The sequence below is a fragment of the Cricetulus griseus genome, chromosome X (assembly GCF_003668045.3).
Source record: "Cricetulus griseus strain 17A/GY chromosome X, alternate assembly CriGri-PICRH-1.0, whole genome shotgun sequence".
NCBI classification, from domain to species: Eukaryota; Metazoa; Chordata; class Mammalia; order Rodentia; family Cricetidae; genus Cricetulus; species Cricetulus griseus.
Window position 1 is genome coordinate 25784402 of NC_048604.1, and position 21439 is coordinate 25805840.

General features: G+C 37.0%; 1 protein-coding gene across 4 annotated transcripts in view; it reads right to left on the reverse strand.

Annotated features, from left to right (window-relative positions):
* Positions 1-21439, reverse strand: part of Stag2 (stromal antigen 2) — a 139124-nt gene that overhangs the window by 77345 nt on the left and 40340 nt on the right. For all 4 annotated transcript variants that reach the window (XM_027433515.2, XM_027433514.2, XM_027433518.1 and 1 more), the window contains exon 2: positions 3279-3418. In XM_027433515.2, the coding sequence (XP_027289316.1) occupies positions 3279-3322 (44 nt within the window). In that variant the 5' untranslated portion in view covers positions 3323-3418. The remainder of the gene's footprint in view (positions 1-3278; positions 3419-21439) is intronic.

The following is a 21439-nucleotide window of genomic DNA, read 5'->3' on the forward strand; positions in this document are numbered from 1 at the left end:
TTTTAAAAGATCGTCATACATAAATTTTATTCTTTTCTTCCCAGATACTTGAGAAACACCAACTCTTAGCTCAGTAACTGCTAAAAATCTGTGAACAGAAGTCTTTCCAATACTCCAATGGTCACAGAAGAATCAAAGGCTCAGAAATATTTTTATTCTTCCCAACTATCTAAAAACACAAGAATACTTCACTAGAAATAAAAAAAATTCTGAAGAAAGTCTAATTGAGTCATCAAAAATGGAAATTTAAAGTAAACCCCAAGCAAAAAAAATAAACTCTCCCTAAGTCTGTCTTACCTCCATTGTTTTCAAAGAAACACTAAACTACCATAGGTGGAATGACATATTAACGAATATGTTGACAACAAAATACTAAGACAACCCCTTCAATGGCTGCGAACAGGACAGGTCTACTAATACCAGAGAACTGAACCTTCTGTTCTTCACTGTCACTAGTATATCACATCCCCAAGCAAACGACATGTTTATTCTACTCCCATTAATTCTTCTAATCCATTATTCTATGCGGGACCCACATTTTTAAAGTATTCTACATTAATACCCTATAATATCAAGTTTTTAATGATCTTGAATCTTGATGTACATAGGAAACTGCATATTTTTTGCTTTCTAAATTGAAAATAAGAGTTCATGAAAGCATGTCTTAATTCCTTACATTGCCCAATACATCTTTAACAAGAATTTGCCATTTGGGGGATTATTTTATTTTTTGTGAGCAGGCCCTCATTATGTAGCCCAGTCTGGTCTCAAACTCTCAATCTCAAACTTTATGAGTGCTGGGATCACAGGTATGCACCACTAATCCTGGCTCAATAACTGCTTTAACAAAAATGAATTCAAGACATGGAATATGTCTCACTAAAATGCTATTTTCCCATAGAAACCTTAAAGTATAGCAAATACACAGTGATTAAAATATCACAGTTTGGGCTGAAGATATGACTCAGCAGGATACTTGTGTAGCATGCCCTAGGTTTAAGGCCTAGAAATGCATAAAAATGAGCATGGTAGTATATACCTGCAACCCAAGCACTTGAGAAGGCAGGAGTTTCAGTAGTTCAAGGTCATCCTAGGCTACATAGTAAATTTGAGGCCAGCCTAGGCTACATGAGACTGTCTCAAAACAAAACCAGATGTAACTCAATAGTAAATACTAGTATGCATAAGGTCCTGTGTTTAATCCCAGAGCCTCAAGGAAATGTCATGCCATTAGCAAACCCAACAGACTCATAATCTCCAAACAAATTATTAAAAAACATGAAAAGCTACATACTAACAAAGGTATAAACTGGCTACCAGGTGAAATAGTATCTACCTACTGTGGTCAAAATTTTTCTACTAAAGTCCCATAAGAATCTAACAGGGCCAGGCGGTGGTGGCATATGCCTGTAATTACAGGACCCTGGAGGCAGAGGCAGGCAAATCTCTTTACATTCGAGGGCAGCCTGGTTTACAGAATGAGTTCCAGGACAGCTAGGGACATTACACAGAAACCCAACCTCAAACAAACAAACAAAAAACCTACTAGGATCCAACAGGGAATTGTGTGTAAAATAAAGCTAAGCAGATCTATAGGCAATTTAAAGGCTTACTTTTAATTCAGACACCTCATGGAACTGTTGCTTTATATAAAAACAGTTACTATACCCAGTCATGATAGTGTGCGCCTTTAATCCCAACACTTGCAAGGCAGAGGTGGACAAATCTCTCTCTCTCTGTTGAGTTATAGGCCAGCCAGTGCTACACAGTGAGACCTTTCATCAAAAAACCACCCATACATTCATATCTACATGTCTGCACATAATATGACTGCTATGGAGACAGAAGCCAGGTTCTCACTATTTAGCCCAGAGAGTCCTGGATCTCATTATAGACCACAGGTTAGCCTTGAACTTGCTATCCAGGCATGGTGGTCTATACTTAAAAAAGGAAATACTGCAAGAGCTACTATTCCCTGCCAAAAAAGTAAATAAAGCAAGAGATAATTACAGAAAAAGCAGACGAAAGGGTACAGGTAGTCATTTTTAGATGTTTATTTTATAGGTAATAGTGCTTTATGTGCATATATGTATGCTGGTGCCCAAAGAAGGTATTCCTGGAACCGGAGTTACAGATAGTTGTAAGCGACCATATGAGTGCTGGGAACTGAACATGGCAGGCTCTGCAGGCAACAAGTCCTCTTACCCATTAGCCATTTCTTCAGCCTCAAGAGTGTAGGTAACTTTAAAGGCGGAATGGGGGAATAGAGAGGTAGGTAGTTGAGTGGTCATATTTTAGACCAATACGAATAACGTGTTTCTGAAACAAATGATTGAGATGTCTTACCCTCATTTGATTAAAAAAGAAAACTTGACACAACAATCTAAATAATAATGTATGGTATTATTCCTTACTAACAAAAAGATTTAACATTTTAATAATCTTGGATATTTTCCCTCAAAACAACTAGTACTGTGCAATGGTTTGAATGAGAATGGTCCCCATAGGCTCATATGCTAACACTGTTTTTGAAGGTTTAGAAAATATAGCCTAATTGAAGGAGGTGTGTCACTGAGGAGTGGGCTTTGAGGTTTCAAAACCCCACACCGGGAGCAGTCTCTCCTCTCTCTGCCTGCTGCCTGCAGATCAGAATGTAAAGTTCTCAGCGACTGCTATAGCCCCATGCCAGTCTGCAGCTGCATGATGATCATGGACTAACCCTCTAAAACTGTTAAGCAAGCCCCCAATTCAATTCTTTCTTTCAGAAGAGTCATGGTGTCTCTTTCATAATCGTCATGATGTCTCTCCACAGCCACAGAACAGTAACTAAGGCATACTGCAATACCAACAATGGACTCAGAATTGCACGTCAAAAAATTATAGTAGAAGCTGGAGAGATTGCTCAGTAGTTAAAAGCATGTAGTGCTCTTGCAGTGTTCACTCCCAGTAACTCCAGCTCCAGGGAGTCTGATGCTCACTCTCTCTTCTAGCTCTGACAGGCAAGTGCATATACACACACATACCTACACACAGATACATGCACAAACACATACCTGAAAATAAGATATGTGTAAAATTATATGTTGCACATATGTAAATTTTAAAATAGATCCAAAATAATAAGTACTAAAAAATTTCAATGAGTACAAATTTTAAAAAAAACAACTCTCAAAACACACATGCTAACTTATATACTAAGATCAAGGAAAAGCAATTTAATCAAGATTACCATTTCAATTTGTGGGGGGAAATCAAATATTTAAATACATAATACTTACTGTAGTAGATTAAAATCAGTTGGTATTTCTGGAGCTGCTATCATTTCTTTATCATCTTCTGGAACACCCCAATGTCAGAAATATATTCATATATTTATGTGAGTAAAATGAAACTGCGCTTCCTCTGAGAAAGACGGTTCCTTTAAAGAAGAGAAAGTATTCATTATGAATACACCACAAACATCAAGAAATATTCAGACTCAAGAGCTAAATTCCCAAGGGTCTCTTAATGTGTTTTAGTAAATAAGTATTTTGTTCTCTCCCATTTGACTGCATGTTAAGAACTCTTACAGATCTACTACAATAACACAGCCATCAGAGAGGCTTGTACCATACAGTTTTGTTTAAAATATCTCACAACTCTCTAGCCTTGTGCTTGTAAATGTGCACTGCTCTCCCTCTCTCCTCTCTCTGTCTACCCATGTACAAACTTGTATGTGTATTTATGTATATACACATACAACATAACACATATAAACATCAAGCATAGACAAATAAATACATGCTAAAAAGAAATAAAATGTAGCAGTCTTAATAAAGTCCTGAGGTCCCTAAGAAAAGTTTAAATCATAATATAATATGCCTAATTTTTTAGCTTTTTATTGATGGTATTCAGACACAGCTAAAAGGAGCCTTTAAAAACATTTTAAGATATAATTTTAGAACACTTTAAAAAAAAAGTTTTTCGACCCTCGATAAAAACATATAGCACAAAGCTTAGTTCACTAATATAATAGCTGCCACAATAATTACATGTTGAAAAGAGTGGAAATGTTAGATGTGATCTATTTCCCTTAAGTTACCTACACAAAGAGTCTAAATAACATTGGTCAGCATGCTTCAGTGTGATCCCCAACGCAACAAATAAAAAGTCACAGAAACACAAGAATGCTACTTGCCAGGCGGTGGTGGCACAGGACTTTAATGGCAGCAGAGGCAAGTGAATCTCTGAGTTTGAGACCAGCCTGGTCTACAGAGTGAGTTCCAGGACAGTCAGGGCTACACAGAGAAATGTGTCTCAAAAACACAAAAGAGAAAAAAGAGAGAGAGAATGTTATTTTGTAATTGCCTATGGTGGTATTCACCTATAACCCCAGCAGCCATGAGTTTGAGGCCAGCCTAGTCTACATAGCAAGAACATATCTCAAACAAAAAGGATGATGACTCTTGTTATAAATTACAGGTAAGTCTGAGCATGAGAAAGGAAAATTATTTTCTAGCTTAGAAGGGCACAGGTGCATCTCCTAAATTAAAGAATGATCTGCTATCAAATGACTGGTACATAACAAAAGAGGGGGCAAACAGGCTAAAGCTAAGTTCTGTCTTCAAAAATGTAAAATTATTATTGTGTACATATATGAGTACATGTCACATGTGGAGGTCAGATGACTTTGTTGTGGTGATAATTGATGCCTTTCATATTTATGTAGGTTCCAGAGAGCAAACCCTGGTTGTCAGGTTTGAGCAGAAATGCTTTTACCTGCCGAGCTCTAACTATCCTTTATTTACAGCTTTTTAAGGACAGTACCTTACAAGTCCTATACTACCTTTGAACTCCATATGTAGCTGAGCATGACCATGAACACTTGATCCTCCTGACTCATTTCCCAAGTACTAGGATTATAGATATACACCACCACACTTGTACTTTTAAAGCTTTCAGTCTTTTCGTTGTTTTGTTTGTTTTTCAAGACAATGTAATAAGCCCTAGCTGTCCTGGAACTAGGCTGGCCTTGAACTCACAGAGCTCTGCCTGACTCTGCCTCCCCAGTGCTGGGATTAAAGATGTGTGCTGCCAATGCCTGGCAGGGGCCACCGCCTTGTAAGGACCACATCAATTTGAGAGTCACCAACATCTAGCCACCTTTCAGTCTTATGTTTTGGTTTTTGTCTTTAAAGAGAACCCAAGTACTTGGTGGTCAGCTAGAGGAGATGAGGGTCTTTGAGATGATTCAGTAGGTAAAAGCTCCTCCCACCAAACCTGATAGTCTGAATTCCATCCCTGGAACACACATGGCGCAAAGATAAAACCGACTGCCTCAAACTGTACAATGACCTCCACAGAAGCTCTAAGATGTATGTGCCCACACCTACACCCATATGTTCCTAGACACAGACAGCTAAATACATGTAAAAAAATTTTTTTAAAGTAGGTAGACCTAAATAAACATCTTAGAAATGCTCAAATATATCATACTAGTGAAAATCTTACGACCTTTTCCAATAAAAGAGACACAAAGGAAAACAGCGAGGTGTGATGCTACACACCTCTAATCTCAGCAATCAGAAGGCAAAGGCAAGAGATATTCTAGTTCCAGCACAGTCTGGGCTACGAGGTAAGTGCTAGGTCCAGACAAAAAGAAAAGGGTTAGCAAAGAACAGAAAATAAGAAACAAAAAGAGGAGCAAACAATTTCACCACCAATTCATCGACTCCATAAGAAACAACAATTGATAAATATATGTTCAAACCACTACTTCCTAGTTTATAAACTATTATCATGCTAAAATAAAAAAACAATTCTTTACAAGAAGTATTTATGCAGCAAGAATGGTGGTGTATGCCTCTGACCACAGAACTTGGGGGTTGAGGCAAGATCAGAAGTTCAAGGTCATCTTTGCCTACATAGATAGAGTTCAGGACTAACTTGCCTAACTGAAATTCTGTCTCAGGAAAAAAAAATACATTCTGTGAACAGCAATATAACAAAATTCAGTGAGAAAACACTGAATTTATCTGAAAGGTCCTCATACTGTGAAAGCTTAAACTATACCTACTATTAGTATGGTTTTCCTTATATCCTAAACTTCTGTTCCCCACCAAGACCTTTAAGTGTAAAAGCAGCTTTGATTACTGTGCCCTATATAAATGTCTAATATTCTGTATTTCCGAGGTTTGTTATCGCCTACAGAATATATCTTTGTCTTCTACTATCTTAGATATTTGATTTATTTGATATTTTAAGGAAGCTGAAAAAGCACAGACAAATCCTCAACCAACACCTCGGGACATTATGGTGGTAAGATTTCAAAACTATATGGTAGCCAACTATGCTGTGTTACTGTGTCTCTGAGCACTTCACACCAAACACTGTGGGACCAGAGGTATTCTTCAATGATAATACTCAGCAGAACAATGATCTGTCTTAGGGAACTGCCCATACAAGAAAAATGAAAAAACATTGATTTCTATAAGAAAGCATATACCTCTTAAAGCTAAAAATGCCAAACTCCATATTTGGAGATACATAACACATACATAAATACACACACACACACACACACACACACACACACACACACACACACACACACACACACACACACACAGTCTCACTATATACACCTGGCTGTCATGGAATTACTATGTAGAATGAACTGGCCTTGAACTTACAGAGATCTACGTGCTCCTTCTTCCCAAGTGCTAAGACTAAAGATGTTACCATTCCCAGGGAGTTTTTGATATTTTTAATCTTATAGTTAACTTATTAGCTAACCAAACACTTTATCGTAACTTTAAAAAAATGACAAAGTTGCTTTGGGATTTAGAAGAGAACACCGTGGGAAACAAAGTTGCCACTGGGAATGTTTTCAGAAATCAGTCTCAGACCGCAGATGTTGAGAACATTTCTTTTCATTTTAAATGTCTACACCTGCATGTAAATACAATTTGCTTTTCCCAAAGACTTAGATTACAAAACTTATTAAATAATGTCTTCATCCAAGTCTGCTAGCATAGGTCTGTACTCAGATACACAGGCGGGAGGATCCCAAATTCAAGCCCAGATGTGACAACTTAGTGAGACGGTGTCTTAAAATAAAAGGTAAAAAAAGAGGGCTGGAGATATAGCAGAGCACTTGTCTAGAAGTGCAAGACGTTTTGCTCAGTCTCTACTACATTGCCTCTCCACCAAAAATGTCTCTAAACATGCCTAATTGTTATAATTTAAGAACAATGCTTAAATAAAAGCATAAACAATTAAAAGGCTAATCATTTCTGGAGTGCTGCAGGTTATTAATTACACACTTACACACTAACACACTTAAACACACACACAAATACACACAAGGTGGAGCTCTCAGCCAATATCAAAGAAAAAGTTTGAGGTCTTGATCACATACAGGCTTTCTCTGTAAGTACCATAAAAGAGATGCTATCCCAACAACTGGGGAAGACAGCAGAGACATGAAGTGTGTATTAAGTCTCCATGCCTATTGTCCTTGGAAGGGACATCAGCAGCAACCAGCTTCTGCTTTTTCTATATTTAGTGTCCACTTATGGGCTGTTATTCCTATTTAGATTATAAATTAAATTTAATAACAAAAAACATCTGCTGGGGTTGGGTTGCACTATGAACCAGAGCACTTGTATTCCATTTGCAGCAACACATACACACAGAGAGAGAGGGAATGACTTCCAATTCTGAACACATGAAGAAACTAATTATTAAAGTAAATAAACACAAATAATTACATCTTTAACTTCAGAAACTGATCTGTAAAGTTCACTTAAATTGTACCACCAAAATGAAGCAAGCAAAAAAACTGATATTTAGTGATATTGTTTAAAAAATAAGAGTAATTTTAATTTTTCCCTTAAAGAATAACTGTTTGAAATGACTTTTAATTCAATCCCAAGTGATCTAACCAGTGAACAGAGTCATGACTAATGCAGTCAGAATCTATGTTATTACTGGAGAATACGGTAAATAACACCTAAGCAGCTGATGTGTTAATTCTATCACTAAAAATCTGCAGCAGCCAAAAGCTGGTAAATTCATACACACCATGTCATCATCTTATCTTAGTGCTCCCCCCCAAAGTCACATTCTTCTACTCATTAGTATCATATCTAAGATATGCAAAATGTCACTGACATTATAATAGAAGCACTAAAACTTACAAATTATTTAAATGTTCAGCCATGGATTAAATGGCTGTACATCAGTGTAAGTAATGAAACATGCACACAATGAAACTACTTATAACTATCAATGTAGATAAAAATTTGATTCATTTTAAAAGTATATACTATAAGCTGAATGTAATAGTAGCAAAAGAGAAAAGAACAAGAAAATGAAAAAGGCAAAAAGACCGTAACATATCAGACTGACCAACATGTGAGTGGTTTTTCACTTACAATCTTATTGTTACTACAAGAAACTTAAATTCTGAAAGAGAATAGTACTCTATCTACCAAAACTTGCACAAGGTCCACACACAGTGGCATAGCCTGTCATCCCACTACAGGAGAGATTAAAGCTGAAAAAGAAAAGAACACAAGTTGAAGGCCAGCTGGAAATACAGCCAGTGGAAAAATGTTAAAGCTGAAGAATTACAAAACTATGCTGCTAAAATCTGATTCATTCCAACTTCAGGTCCATAATCATAAAAAGTTAAGCATATAAAAACTGATTTCTACCATAAACTTTTCTTTCTTATGCTTGCCAAGTGTAGATGAGCTGGGAACAGAAACTTTTCTCTTGGTGGTGCTAGAGATTCAACCTAGGGCATTGTACATACTGGGCAAGCACTCTACTGCTGTTATCTCTAGTCCAAGGAACAGAAACTTCCTTAAAGAGGACTAACAGGAGCAAAGGTAGGTTCCTTCATATTGGCCTAGCTATATTCCACTGTCTGTCAGTTAATCTGATGTTGATTGACCAATTCTATGTTAAATGTCATATGGCAGCTTTGAGTACAGGGTAAGAAATGAAAAGCTAACCATTTAAATTAGATTATAAATGCATCCCTTTAAAAGGAAAAATGTGCCGTTAATTTGATGATTAATGACCTTTACATTTTATTCATTCCAAAATATTTTTTCTTCCCTCTACCAGGCTCCCTAATCTGTGCCAAATTCTAAGTAAATAAGACTGCAAAGAATTATGCAATGATGGCATGTACTCTGACCAGTAGTAAGTTCTGAATGTAGCAGTTTCTCGAAACCACATTGTAGCTACCACATACATTATTTGGAAAAAACATGCATTCTTTTCCACAAAGTGGACCATTCCTAACGAACCCATAAGGATAGCTCATGATCTAGAGTACAGAAACAGGTAATCTGGAGAAGCTGTACCTTAAAGAAATCAAAAAAAAAAAAAAAGGCATTTCCTAACTCAAGAATAAACACCAGGTCTACACTTACAATCTTTGAAAATAGTAACAAGGAAGTTAATACTCCAAAAGGAAAAGGACTAAAATATCTAATTAGACAAAGTAAACACACTAAAGGTCGCAAGGCTTAAAAACTAACTTTTATGGGGCTGGAGAGATATTCATCAGTTAAGAGAACTTGCTCTTCCAAAGAACCTGGAGACCTCCAGTCTCCATCAGAAATAGGCAAGTACATAGTGCACATAAATATAATACAATATAGTCTTTAGAGAAGCGCTTATTTTCAGAAGGAAGAAAAGGAGTAAACTGAGGCAATTTACATAGATATAACATGGCTGCATAGAAATTAAATAAAGCCATACAGAACTGGAAACATGTATCTGACTATGAACTTGGGTAAGAATGAAGTACTACAGATTTGTGTTTAACTAAAGGAAGTAAGATGGAGGTTCAACAAGAAAAAAAGTCTAACTCATTTCTAAAGACCCAGTACTCTCTGAGTTTATATGACACAGTAAACAGTTTCTGACTCCTCCGAGGATTATACCTGGTCTGATACATACTTGTTTCTCTCCCCATGTCAGAAACTGGAACCCTGCACATGAGCCACCCAAAACAGTTTCCATGTATCTTTGAAGTTAGACAAACTTAAAAGCTTTAATATCAACCTCTTCTCATCTACCTGACTATACTGGCACTTGCTATATAACAATGAAACATATATATAACAGTATACCTGGCAAGTTTAATAAAATCTATTATTAATTTTAAGTCTGTTAATTCCCCAGTTTGCTCTAAGAAACCATAGTAAATTAGAAATCATATGTTTCGAATAAAAAACACAGGCAAATATTAGTTTTATCATATGTTATCACCTTAAAATAATTTCTCAGGACACACACAGTAGCACACACCTTTAATCTCAGCATTAGGAAAATACAGGCAGGCAGATCTGTGTGAGTGTAAAGCTAGCCTGGTCTACATAGAAAGTTGCATGCCAGCCAGAAAGAAGAAAAAGGAGGAGGAGGGAGGGAGGGAGGAGGGAGGGAGGAGGGAGGGAGGGAGGGAGAGAGAGAGAGACAGAGAGAGAGAGAGAGACAGAGAGAGAGAGAGAGAGAGAGACAGAGAGAGAGAGACAGAGAGAGACAGAGAGAGAGACAGAGAGAGACAGAGACAGAGAGAGAGACAGAGAGAGAGAGAGACAGAGAGACAGAGAGAGACAGAGATTCAGAGACAGAGATTCAGAGACAGAGATACACAAAGAGAGACACAGAGAGAGACACAGACAAAGAGACAGAGAGATTTATCACAGCTAATAATTTTGAAAAGAAATATCAATGTGTAATCTTCACTTTTTTGTTATAGTCTATATTCCAGATGACCTACAAATGTCACACGCTAAAGGCTTGGTACTCACCCACGTAACACTATTAGAAGGTTCCTAAGAAGTACATCCTATAACCAGGTCTTTAGGTCACTGAAGGAGTGATCAACAAAGGGGATATAAATTAAGAGAGAATAAATTCATTACACAAAATAAACTGCTTTATGGAAAGGTACTCTCCCAGCACTCTGCCTTCAGGCTCATGTTGGGGAAAGTGGTTTCACTGTCGTATGTTACCATTATGATGTATTACCTCAGCACAAGCCATCAGAGATAAAAAAAAAAAATTCCAATCTAGGACAAAAATAGATTTTTTCTCTTTATAACAGAAACCTCACTAAAACATCACATATATTAAACTTTTAAGACTTGGTTAATTTCAGTATGAATCACATTAACATCATTTCCAACATTCTAAATAAACAAGTGTGTATTAAAGTGGGTATCAACATTAAAATCTGCTAGAATAGCAGATATCTAAAGACACAAACAAACTTGAAATAATCTATTTCAAATTCAGGTGTTAACATTAATAAAGGATATACAGTAGTATTCAAGTAGAACATGGTATTGCTAACCAACTTATTTCATGCTGGCTACTAGTTGTTCAACATAAAATTTTAGGCAACAGCAAATCTGATGGCAAAGGAAACAAAGACAATAGTCTTACTTAGATTTCAAGCAAAATCTAACTTCTGATTTTATACATTATTTGCAGTAAAAGGCTAGAATAAAATTATGGTAATTAGGGAGGCAAAATCCAGAATTAGAAAGACAGAATAACCTATAATGTAATTCTCTCTCATAGGCAGACTCATTATTTCCATTTTTCCATACGTGTCTATATAGGTGTGGGTAGGTCATGTACTGGGAGAGAGGATAATGCTTCAAGGAAGTAGAAGGAAGTAGAAAAGATGTGACACAAAAGTGAACGAAAGCAGAGGACTGGAAGTGAAGGGTACCAGGAAGGGATACAGGAGCTGGAGCTGGAGATGGAGATGGACTGCCCAGATAAAGTTTGTATAAAATGTCATAATGAAGCCCATTACTATGTATGCCAACTAAGAAAAAAAAATTTCATTTTTACCTATTCCCAATAGATTACATCAAAAGCTTCCAGGCCAATTACCTAGCACATCCAAGCCTGTAGATTTAATCTCTAGCACCATAAGAAGAAGCTAAAATTGAGGGCCATTTGAGGGGTTGTGCAGAAACCTAATACAGTAGAAACTTCCTAAAATATATATGTATGAAGGAAATCTAGATGGGACCACCAAATAACAGGGGAGACAAAGTCCCATTTAGACTGGCCAAATGAAACCTCCAAAGCCAAGAATGGGTTACATCTAATCTAGCTATTTACCAAAGGGGCACCATGGAAAGCCCCAAACAACCCAGGCAATTTCCACAAACTAACAGATAGGGCCCTATTACTGAACGCAACACCTACATAAGTCATTGAACACAAGTCAAGCTGGTGCCTTCCTGGAGCCTTCACCCCTAGTGACTGGAAGTCACTCAGCATGCTATCAGAGACAGGTAAACATCAACCCAATTACCCTTTGATCTGCAATGGTGACCTGCCTGCAAGATGAGCTGGTGCTGGGGCTGGAGAGATGGCTCAGTGGTTAAGAGCACTGACTGTTCTTCCAAAAGACCTGAGGTTCAATTCCCCACACCCCACATGGCAGCTGACAACTGTCTGCAACTCCAATTCTTGGGTATCTGATAACCTCATGCCGATACACATACAGGCAAAACACTAATGCATATGAAATAAAAATAAATAATCATTTTAAAAATGATACACTGGAAAAAAAGTATACACTGGTGCAATAACGGCACAAAGCTTGTGGAACTAACCAGCCACTATCTGACTGGAAGCACTGTCTAACTGGACTTAAAGCTGACCTCATGAGATGAAACCCATGCCCAACAACACTCAGGTGTACAAGAACCTGAGACCAGATAGACCATTCATATAGGGGAAAACCAAATACTATTAACTACTGTTCTGATAGAGGAATATAGAGCAATGAAATAACATTCTACGATACTCAGGTATGCTTCCTCTTGCAGTAAATAGGAACAAACAGATACCCACAGTTGGAAAATATGCAGAAAGTGAGAGACCTTGGAACACTAAGTACTCAATGGGATGTGTCCATAAATCCCACAGCTAACTCCATGCACAATAGGAAAGGACTGACAGCTTTCTTTCAGATCATAAACAAGCCAAAGAGGTTCACTCTTAGCACTTTTTATCAACATGGTGTTATGGAAAGTAACAGCCAAAGAAAATGGGGAAGAAAAATAAAAAGCTTGTGAATCAGAAAAGTAAATTATCTTTGTTCCCAGGTGACATAATCTTATATTGTAGAATACCCCAAAATTTCCACACATAAACACAAAAAGTTAGATTCAGAAAAGTTTTAGGATACAAAAATCAACACTTACAATCCCCTTTACTTCTATACACTATCAATGAATAACCCAAAGTAGAAATTAATAAAATAATTCCATCTTCAGTAACATCAAAAGATTAAAATAATTATGGATAAAAACTACAGAGATAGAAGACTTGTATGATGAAAATTACATAATGCTGAAAGAAGTTAAAAACAAAGAGAAAGATAATTCATATTAATGGCTTGCAAAAATTAATATTTATAATACATAATGGGGCCAGCAGATACAATGCAATTATTTTTGTTTGTTTGGGTTTTGTTGCTGGTTTTTCGAGACAGGGTTTCTCTGTCTAAGAGTCCTGGATGTCCTAACTCTATAGACCAGGCTGGCCTCAAACTCACAGGGCCTGCCTCTGCCTCTGGTTTAGATACAATCCTTATCAAAATCAGCGCAACTTTTTTTATAAGACAGAAATATTCTTCCTAAAATTCACACAGAATTCAAAGTTCCCCTGACAGCCAAAACAATTTTTAAAAGGAACAAAGTAATGGGGCTCATAGTGCTTGATTTCAAAATATGCTAGCAAGCTAGGTGCACACCTATAATCATAATACTTTGAAGCTGAGGCAGGCAGATCCCTGTGAGTTTGATGTCAGCATGATCCACAGAGTCCAGGACAGCCAGGGATACGTAGTTGAGACCTTGTCTCAAAAATATACTACCAAACACTGTAACCAACACTGTGCAATACTGACACAGAGACAGAAAAAGAATCAGTGAAATACAACAAAGAGCCTAAAACTAAACACTCATATAAATGCCATAAAATTATCTTCCACAAGAGGAAGGACATGGGGATCAAGAACCGTATGCATAAGAACCCAGATGCATGCTTATCCAGTCAACAAAAATCAACTCAAAATGGATTAAACACCTATAAGACCAAAAATGTAAAATTCCTTCTAGGAAATCGAGGGAATGTTTCACGGCATTGCAATTAACAAGAATTTTTTTTAATGATGCTATAGTAAAGCCAACAAAAGAAAAATAAGGCAACAAGGACTTTCTTAAAATTTTTGTGCAATCAGAGTGAAAAGCCCATCTATAGAAGAAATTATGCAAAAATCATGTATTTGATAAAGAGGTAATATCCAGACATACATAAAGAATCCTACTACTTAATAATGCAAAACAGGACTCAAGTTTTTAAAATTTGGTAGACTTCTCTGAATAGATAGTTCTAAAAAGATAGTAAGGCCACCAATATATGCAAGTTGCTGAACATCACTAATCTAGAGTGAGGTATAATTTCAAACAAATTAGGGCAGCTACTATTTACAAAAGGGCTAGGGAGATAGCTCAGTCAGTGTCTGCACAAGTGTGAGGATCTGAGTTCAATTTCCAAAACCCACATAAAAAGGCTGTGCATGGGTCTATGGAGAAAGGTCAATGATTAACAGTGGTGGTGCAGCCTTTAATCCCAACACTCAGGAGGCAGAGGCAGGCGGATCTCAGGACAGCCAGAGAAACCCTGTCTTGAAAAAACAAAACAAAACAAAACAACAAATACTTGCTGTTCTTGCAGAGAGAACCTGGGTTCAGTTCCCAGCACCCACATTAGGTGGCATACAACAGTTTGTAACTCCAGTTCCAGGATACCCATGACCTTCTGGCCTCTGTGGTTACCTGCAACACAGAGTGCATACACACACACACACACACACACACACACACACACACACACACACACACACAATTTCTTTGCTAAGCATAGGGATGGCTGGATGGTTGTAACAGCCTGACAACTCCAGTTCTATGGCCAGAGCCCACCTAAAGGTGGGGTGGGCTGGGGAATAAAGGTCTCCTCTGACCTTTATACTCATGTTGTGACACACACAATAATAAATTTTCTAATTTTTTTAAGTTGGACATGTTGGCATACACCTGTAATCTCAGTAGTAGGAAGTAATGACAGGGGCTTCCTGGCACTTGCAGAATTAACATCTGAAGCTATCCTCTTCTCTCCCCATATATGTACATGTGTGCACTTACATAAATACATAAAAAAGAAACATTTATTGGTAAAGATATGGAGAAATCAGAACCCCTTGCACTGCTGCAGGGACTAAAAAATGTTATAACTTCTATAAAAAACAACAGAACTTACTTAGAATTTGAAAACAGCTACCATGATTCTGTAATCTCATTTCTGAGTACAAACATAAAGCAGAAAGCAATGCTTGACTAAGTATTTGCACACTCACATTCATAGTAATAATACTAGCATTAGTCAAGAGGTAGAAGTAACACAAATGTCTTTCTACAGATGAATGGATAAACAAAATGTGCTACATAAATACAATAGACTATTTACTATTAGATCTTAAAAAGGGGAACTGTCACATAACATACAATCAAAATGAACCCAAGGACATTATGTTATGTGAAATGAGCCAGTCACAAAAAGACAAATACTGCATGAGTCCATGCATAAGTTATTAAGATGTAGTAAAAATGTGCAGAAAAAGGTGGTAGTTACCAAAAATACAGGAAAAAGGAAAAGGGAAGCTATTTTATGGGTTTTCAGCTACAGATTACAACATGTAAATTTTCTGAAGATGTATTTCCTTACAATGTAAATATACTATGCAAGACTGCCTCAAAGGGTTAATTCATTAAAAAGATATTAAAATATTACATGTGTGCTTAGATTATTATTGCTTCTAAACCTCGCCAAAGGAGGTTTCTACTGTAGGGATCATGTACTTTATTTAGTATATACAAACAAAGCAACACCCAATCTCAGGTCCAAGATGACTGGGCTTTTTTAAACCTTCCTATACCATCTAAAGCCAAAAGGCTATCTTCTTTCTAAGCCATCAGAAACACAGTCAAACCAATTAAGGCATCTTGCAAAAACATCCTCAAAAGGACTATGCATTCTAAGATAGGATACAAAGTAACAACTCAGCAAATATTTCATATTTTAGAATGCATTGTTTAAAATAAATGTTCAATAAAACTAATGTGCCTATGGTTTGAATAAAGCTAAAAGCATACAGCAGTGATGCTGAAACTACAACCACTGATCGTAGTTGAGTTATCAGATATGACATCCTTGGCTGAACAAATGGCATGTTTGTTAAGTCATGGGTCAGGGAAAGAACCATCTAAATTAGAAACTTTTCTACAGCAAACATCTACTATGCACATGCACACCCATACACATACACAAAATAAGTTATTAAATAAGGTAACAAGACTAGGAAAAATGCATAAGCAGGTTCTTCATATATAAGGATCTCTCATCTTCCTCTGTGGTTTTGACTTCGGTCAAGATACTAAAAATGCTTTTGATCATGATAAATATCTCTTCCTCCTCCACACATCAAGGATTGTGCTTTGCTCTCCTGATTAATAATTCTCAATTAAAATAAAAAACAAAAGCTTTCCTTCCGCAACTGCTTCAAGGCAATTATTCTGTTGACATGTAGCAAATGTGCCCCTTATATATCATTTTCCTGAATGTGCTTGATTATGTTTCCACACAGGTTACTCTCCCGTAACCTCCTCTGGCTAACCACAACCACTTACTACTTGGTGAATGTTAATCTTGATTGTCAACTTGATTGGACAGAAAAATGTTAAGGAGATTAGCAAATCATGCCTCCAGGTGTGTCTGGAAGGGCATTCCAGAAAGAATTCATTAAGGGAGTGGGGAGGCCCACCATGAAGCAGGAGCACCACATAGACTGCAGGCCAAGTAGGAATACAAGAGGAAGGAAGAAGCCCACGATTGCTGACATTCTCTCTACGTCTGCTTTCTGGTTGCTATAATGTAAGCTGCGATGCCTACTTCTTTATGCCCTCCTTACAATTTTGTATTGAAATTTTGGAAACAGCAAAGAACAATCTTTCCTCCATGATCTATGTCACATTATTTTCTCACAAGGATGAAGTTAGCAAATTCTCATCTGTGCATTTCTCTCCCAAAATTTACAGAGCAACAAGGATTTATTGCACAATTTTAACTTAGTTACTAGAAAGTCTAGTATTTCATAGTTTTCACAACTTGTAGACCACGAAATAGTTCAGTAGATTCAACTCTGGTACCATAACAAAAGACTACTTTCATGATTCCACCCACATAGCATTAAAAAATAAAAACCATGAAGATCTTCTGTTAGGTGGTCTAGCATTTACCATCAAGGTTTTCATGAAGCAGTGTTATCAACATACCATTCGCACTGGAGAGACAGCTCAGTGGTTACTAGCATCGGCTGCTCTACTAGAGAACCAGAGTTAAAACCCCAGCAGTACATGTTGGCTCACAGCCCTCTGTAACTCCAGTTCCAGAGGATCCAACATGTTCTTCTGACTTCCACAGGCACCAGGACAGACATACCACCATTCCCATGGGGAAAAGTTGTGAAATAACAATATGTATGCATGAATGGAAGTATCTGCACTAAATAATAATTCTGAATGGAGGCTGGCTCAGTATGCAAAGGCACCTCCTGCTAAGCCAAAAAAGACCTGAGCTCAATCCAGATCCCCAGGACCAACATGGTGTAAGGGGAGGACTTAGCTCAGCAAAGTGTACTCTTAACTTCAAACAAAGTCCATGGCATGCATGGGCATGTAAGCACTTCCACAATCCAATTAATAAAAATGGAATTTAAAACAAATGCTCAATGTTTAGAAATGTAACTCAGAGGTAGTGTAACTTGCCTAGAACCACAAGGCCTTGGGATGGATAACTAGAACAACCTAGAAGAAGAGGCAAGTTAAAGAAAGCAAGGGAGGACCAGGTGGTAGTGGTGCACACCATCAGTTCCAGTACTCGGGAAGCAGAGGTAGGCAATATCTCTGAGTTCGAGGCCAGCCTGGTCTACATTGCAACTTCCAGGACAGCCATGGATGTTACACAGAGAAACCCTATTTCAAAAAAAAAACAAACAAACAAACAAACAAGAAGGAAAGCAAGGGAGGAGGGAAACACTAGAAGAACTGAATAAGAAGTATTTTCTAGTGCCCTATAGGGCACAGGGGATGCTGACATGACTGTAGGGTGCAGAGTCTATGGAAGGCTTCTATATAGACCTTTCTATATAATTTTATAAGTTTTGAAATAGGTAAACAGATTTCTCCAACAAATGAAACTGAACTGCACTTAATCGTGTGGATCAAATTAGATATTACATGAGAACACAAAGAAAGCACTTAGTATATCAAGTAACATTAAATGCAACACTTTTTATCCTTGGGGGCATGAATTCTGAGACCAAAAAAAATGTCAAAATTAAACCTGGGAATCTAGCACACTTAATGTCTTGGGTTTGATCTCTAACACACACATACAAGGGGAGGAGAAAAGCAACAACAAAAAAAAAGTACGCCTTCATACTATAGTTTTAACAGTCTCTTCTTCTAAATTTGCTTTATGTCACAGGAGAAAATGAATAATCATGGTAACACAATGAAGAATCAAAGTTTTGAGCCGGGGATGTAGCTCAATGGTAGAATATTTTCCTAGTGTGCTGAAGTCTTGAGTTTAAAATCAAGCACTATTATATAATCAAAATTTAAGTATGAGACAATTAGCAAAGAAATGGTTTAAACATATGCTAAAATTGAAGAGAGATGCAAATTAAAGACAGGATATCACTATGCCTATCATAATTACCACAATTAAAAAGTGACATCAAAGCCAGTAAAGATACAGAGAAACTGCCCCCCACATATTTCTTTTGGAAGCATAAAATGGTAGTCACTCTTGCAAAGAGCTTAGAAGTTTCCTTAAACACTGGACATGCATTTACCATAGCAACCAGCAAATTTACTCCACAGCATTTATCCACAGAATTGAAACCTACTGCTATACAAAACTGTATGTATTTAATAGTCAAAATTTGAAAGAAATTGTAATGGGCTGAATTATGTCCTACAGAAACTCTTATGTTGAGGACAAGAGTGTTGGTACAAACCTATAATATCAGCACTTACGTAGGATTATGAGGGAGGGGAGGATCTCAAATTCTAGGCCAGGAGGTTACAGAGCCAGACTTTGCTTCAAAATAAATCACAGGCTTAAGTCCTAACTCCCAGTACTTGAACATGTGAAATCACTTGAAGTGGGGGGAGGGGAGGGTTACAATAATTACCAAGTTAAAATGAGGTCATTAGTGTGAGTCTTAAAACAATAAATATAAAGAGTTGTTAATAAATGTAGATTGGTAAATCAGAAACACGGGGAAAGCACCACATGAAGATAAAGGCACAGATCCTGTCACATTAATGATAAGCACTTTGGAAAAAAGTTAAAAAAGAAAAACAAACGCAGAGAAGCAGCTGAAGCTTCCATAAACTTAGAACACCAAAGCAAACTAGCAAGCTGCCAAAAACTAGGGGAGAAGGCATGAGCACAACACTCAGAAGAAGCCAACTGGGCCAACACCTTGATCTTGACTTCTGTCAAACAAAATCAATTTCTCACATTGGATCATTTATGTAAGAGTGTAGGAATTTGTTATGACAACCCCTAAAAACCATTTCGACCACTTCAACAAGTGAATGGTTCAACAAACTGTTCTACAGGTACACCTAAGAATATATCTAAGCAATGGAAGAAATAAACTACTAAAATATAATAATTTCAATAGATCTCAAGGGAATTATAGCGAATTTTAAAACACTTCAGATTGCTGAATAGATCTAAGCAATGGAAGAAACAGACTGCTAAAATATAATAATTTCAACAGATCTCAAGGAAATTATACTGAATTTTAAAACACATCAGATTGTCTGCTGAATGATTTCCACTTACCTGACTATCCTGAAAATTTCAAATTATGAACAGATTACAGTGGTTACGGGGACTAGGGGCAAAAATAAAGAAGACAGGTAGATGACTGTAATAAATGAGTACCAAAATGGCCCTGGTATAATGAGATGGTGGTCACAATCATCTATCCACACAGGTAATGAACTTGCATACAACTGTCAACTAGAACATAGCTGTCAGAGGACTTGCCTAGGTAAGGTATGGTCCTAAGATAAATATTCAGCAACACAAAAAATACTGCATAGAATACACAGTCACATTAATGAAATGAGTATATGCATGACACTGGTAACATTTGGGTCAGCTCCAGACACTTTAATACACTGCAACAATTTCAATTACTGTTTGTTTTTGTGGAGAGGCAGAAGGGGGTAGGTTCTCACTAGTAGCTCTGGCCTGAATGAAACTCTGTATCTGATCTACATACACACAGAAAGACACATTTTGACACCAGCATGCCTGTGGGCACATGCACACATACTAAAGAAAACATAGTTCCCTTTTTGAGACAGGTCTTACTGTGTAGACCTGGCTAGCCTTGAACTCACTATTTAGACTAGGCTTACCTCCAACTCAGAGATCCACCCACCCTTGCCTACAAAATGCTGGAATTAAAAGTATACAATATCATGCTCAACTATAAAGTACAAGTTTAAAAACTTTCAACGATCAACATTGTATTTTTAAAAGGTTAAGAGCTTTGTTTAAAGCTACACAGATATTAAGAAACAAAAATTTCACCAGGTGTGGTGGTGCATTCTTGCATTCCTGGCACTCAGGATGATATAGAAGGATCTGAGTAAAAACCCAGTCCAGGCTATATAGCAAAGTCCTGTCAATCAACAGCTTTGGGGGATGTTGGAGTTTTTTGTGGTGTTGTTGTTTTGGGGGGAGGGAAGGAGATAAGGAAGAAAAAAAAACCTCCTGGATTAAATCAGTTTTCTGTACATTTTTCTCCAAAATTTATCCCTGTCTTAAATTAATCCACATTAATAGCTGTTCAAAACATAAATGGGATTATACCCATAAAATACTCTGAATCACTCAATATAAAAGGTTCCATTTCCTTCTGTTGTATTTAAGTAGACTATCTAAACTACCACAAGAAATCCCTGAAATATCTTACATCCTCTATGGATGCAGTAATAATTACACTGTATCAATGCAAAAAAGCAATAGTTTCCTTAAAATTTCATACACAAAATGATGGCTAGAAAAATCTTGAATAAAAAAATCCTCAATAGGTGTATCTTACCAGTAATTTTATTGTAAGGCAATAATTTGTATTCAGTAATTATAGCTAATGAAGTAGATCTCTAACTCTCCCAATCTGTAGGTCTCGTTAATGACTAAAGGTGGGAAAATCATTACCTTTAAGAGAGCAGCTCTCTCTACCTCAATGGTA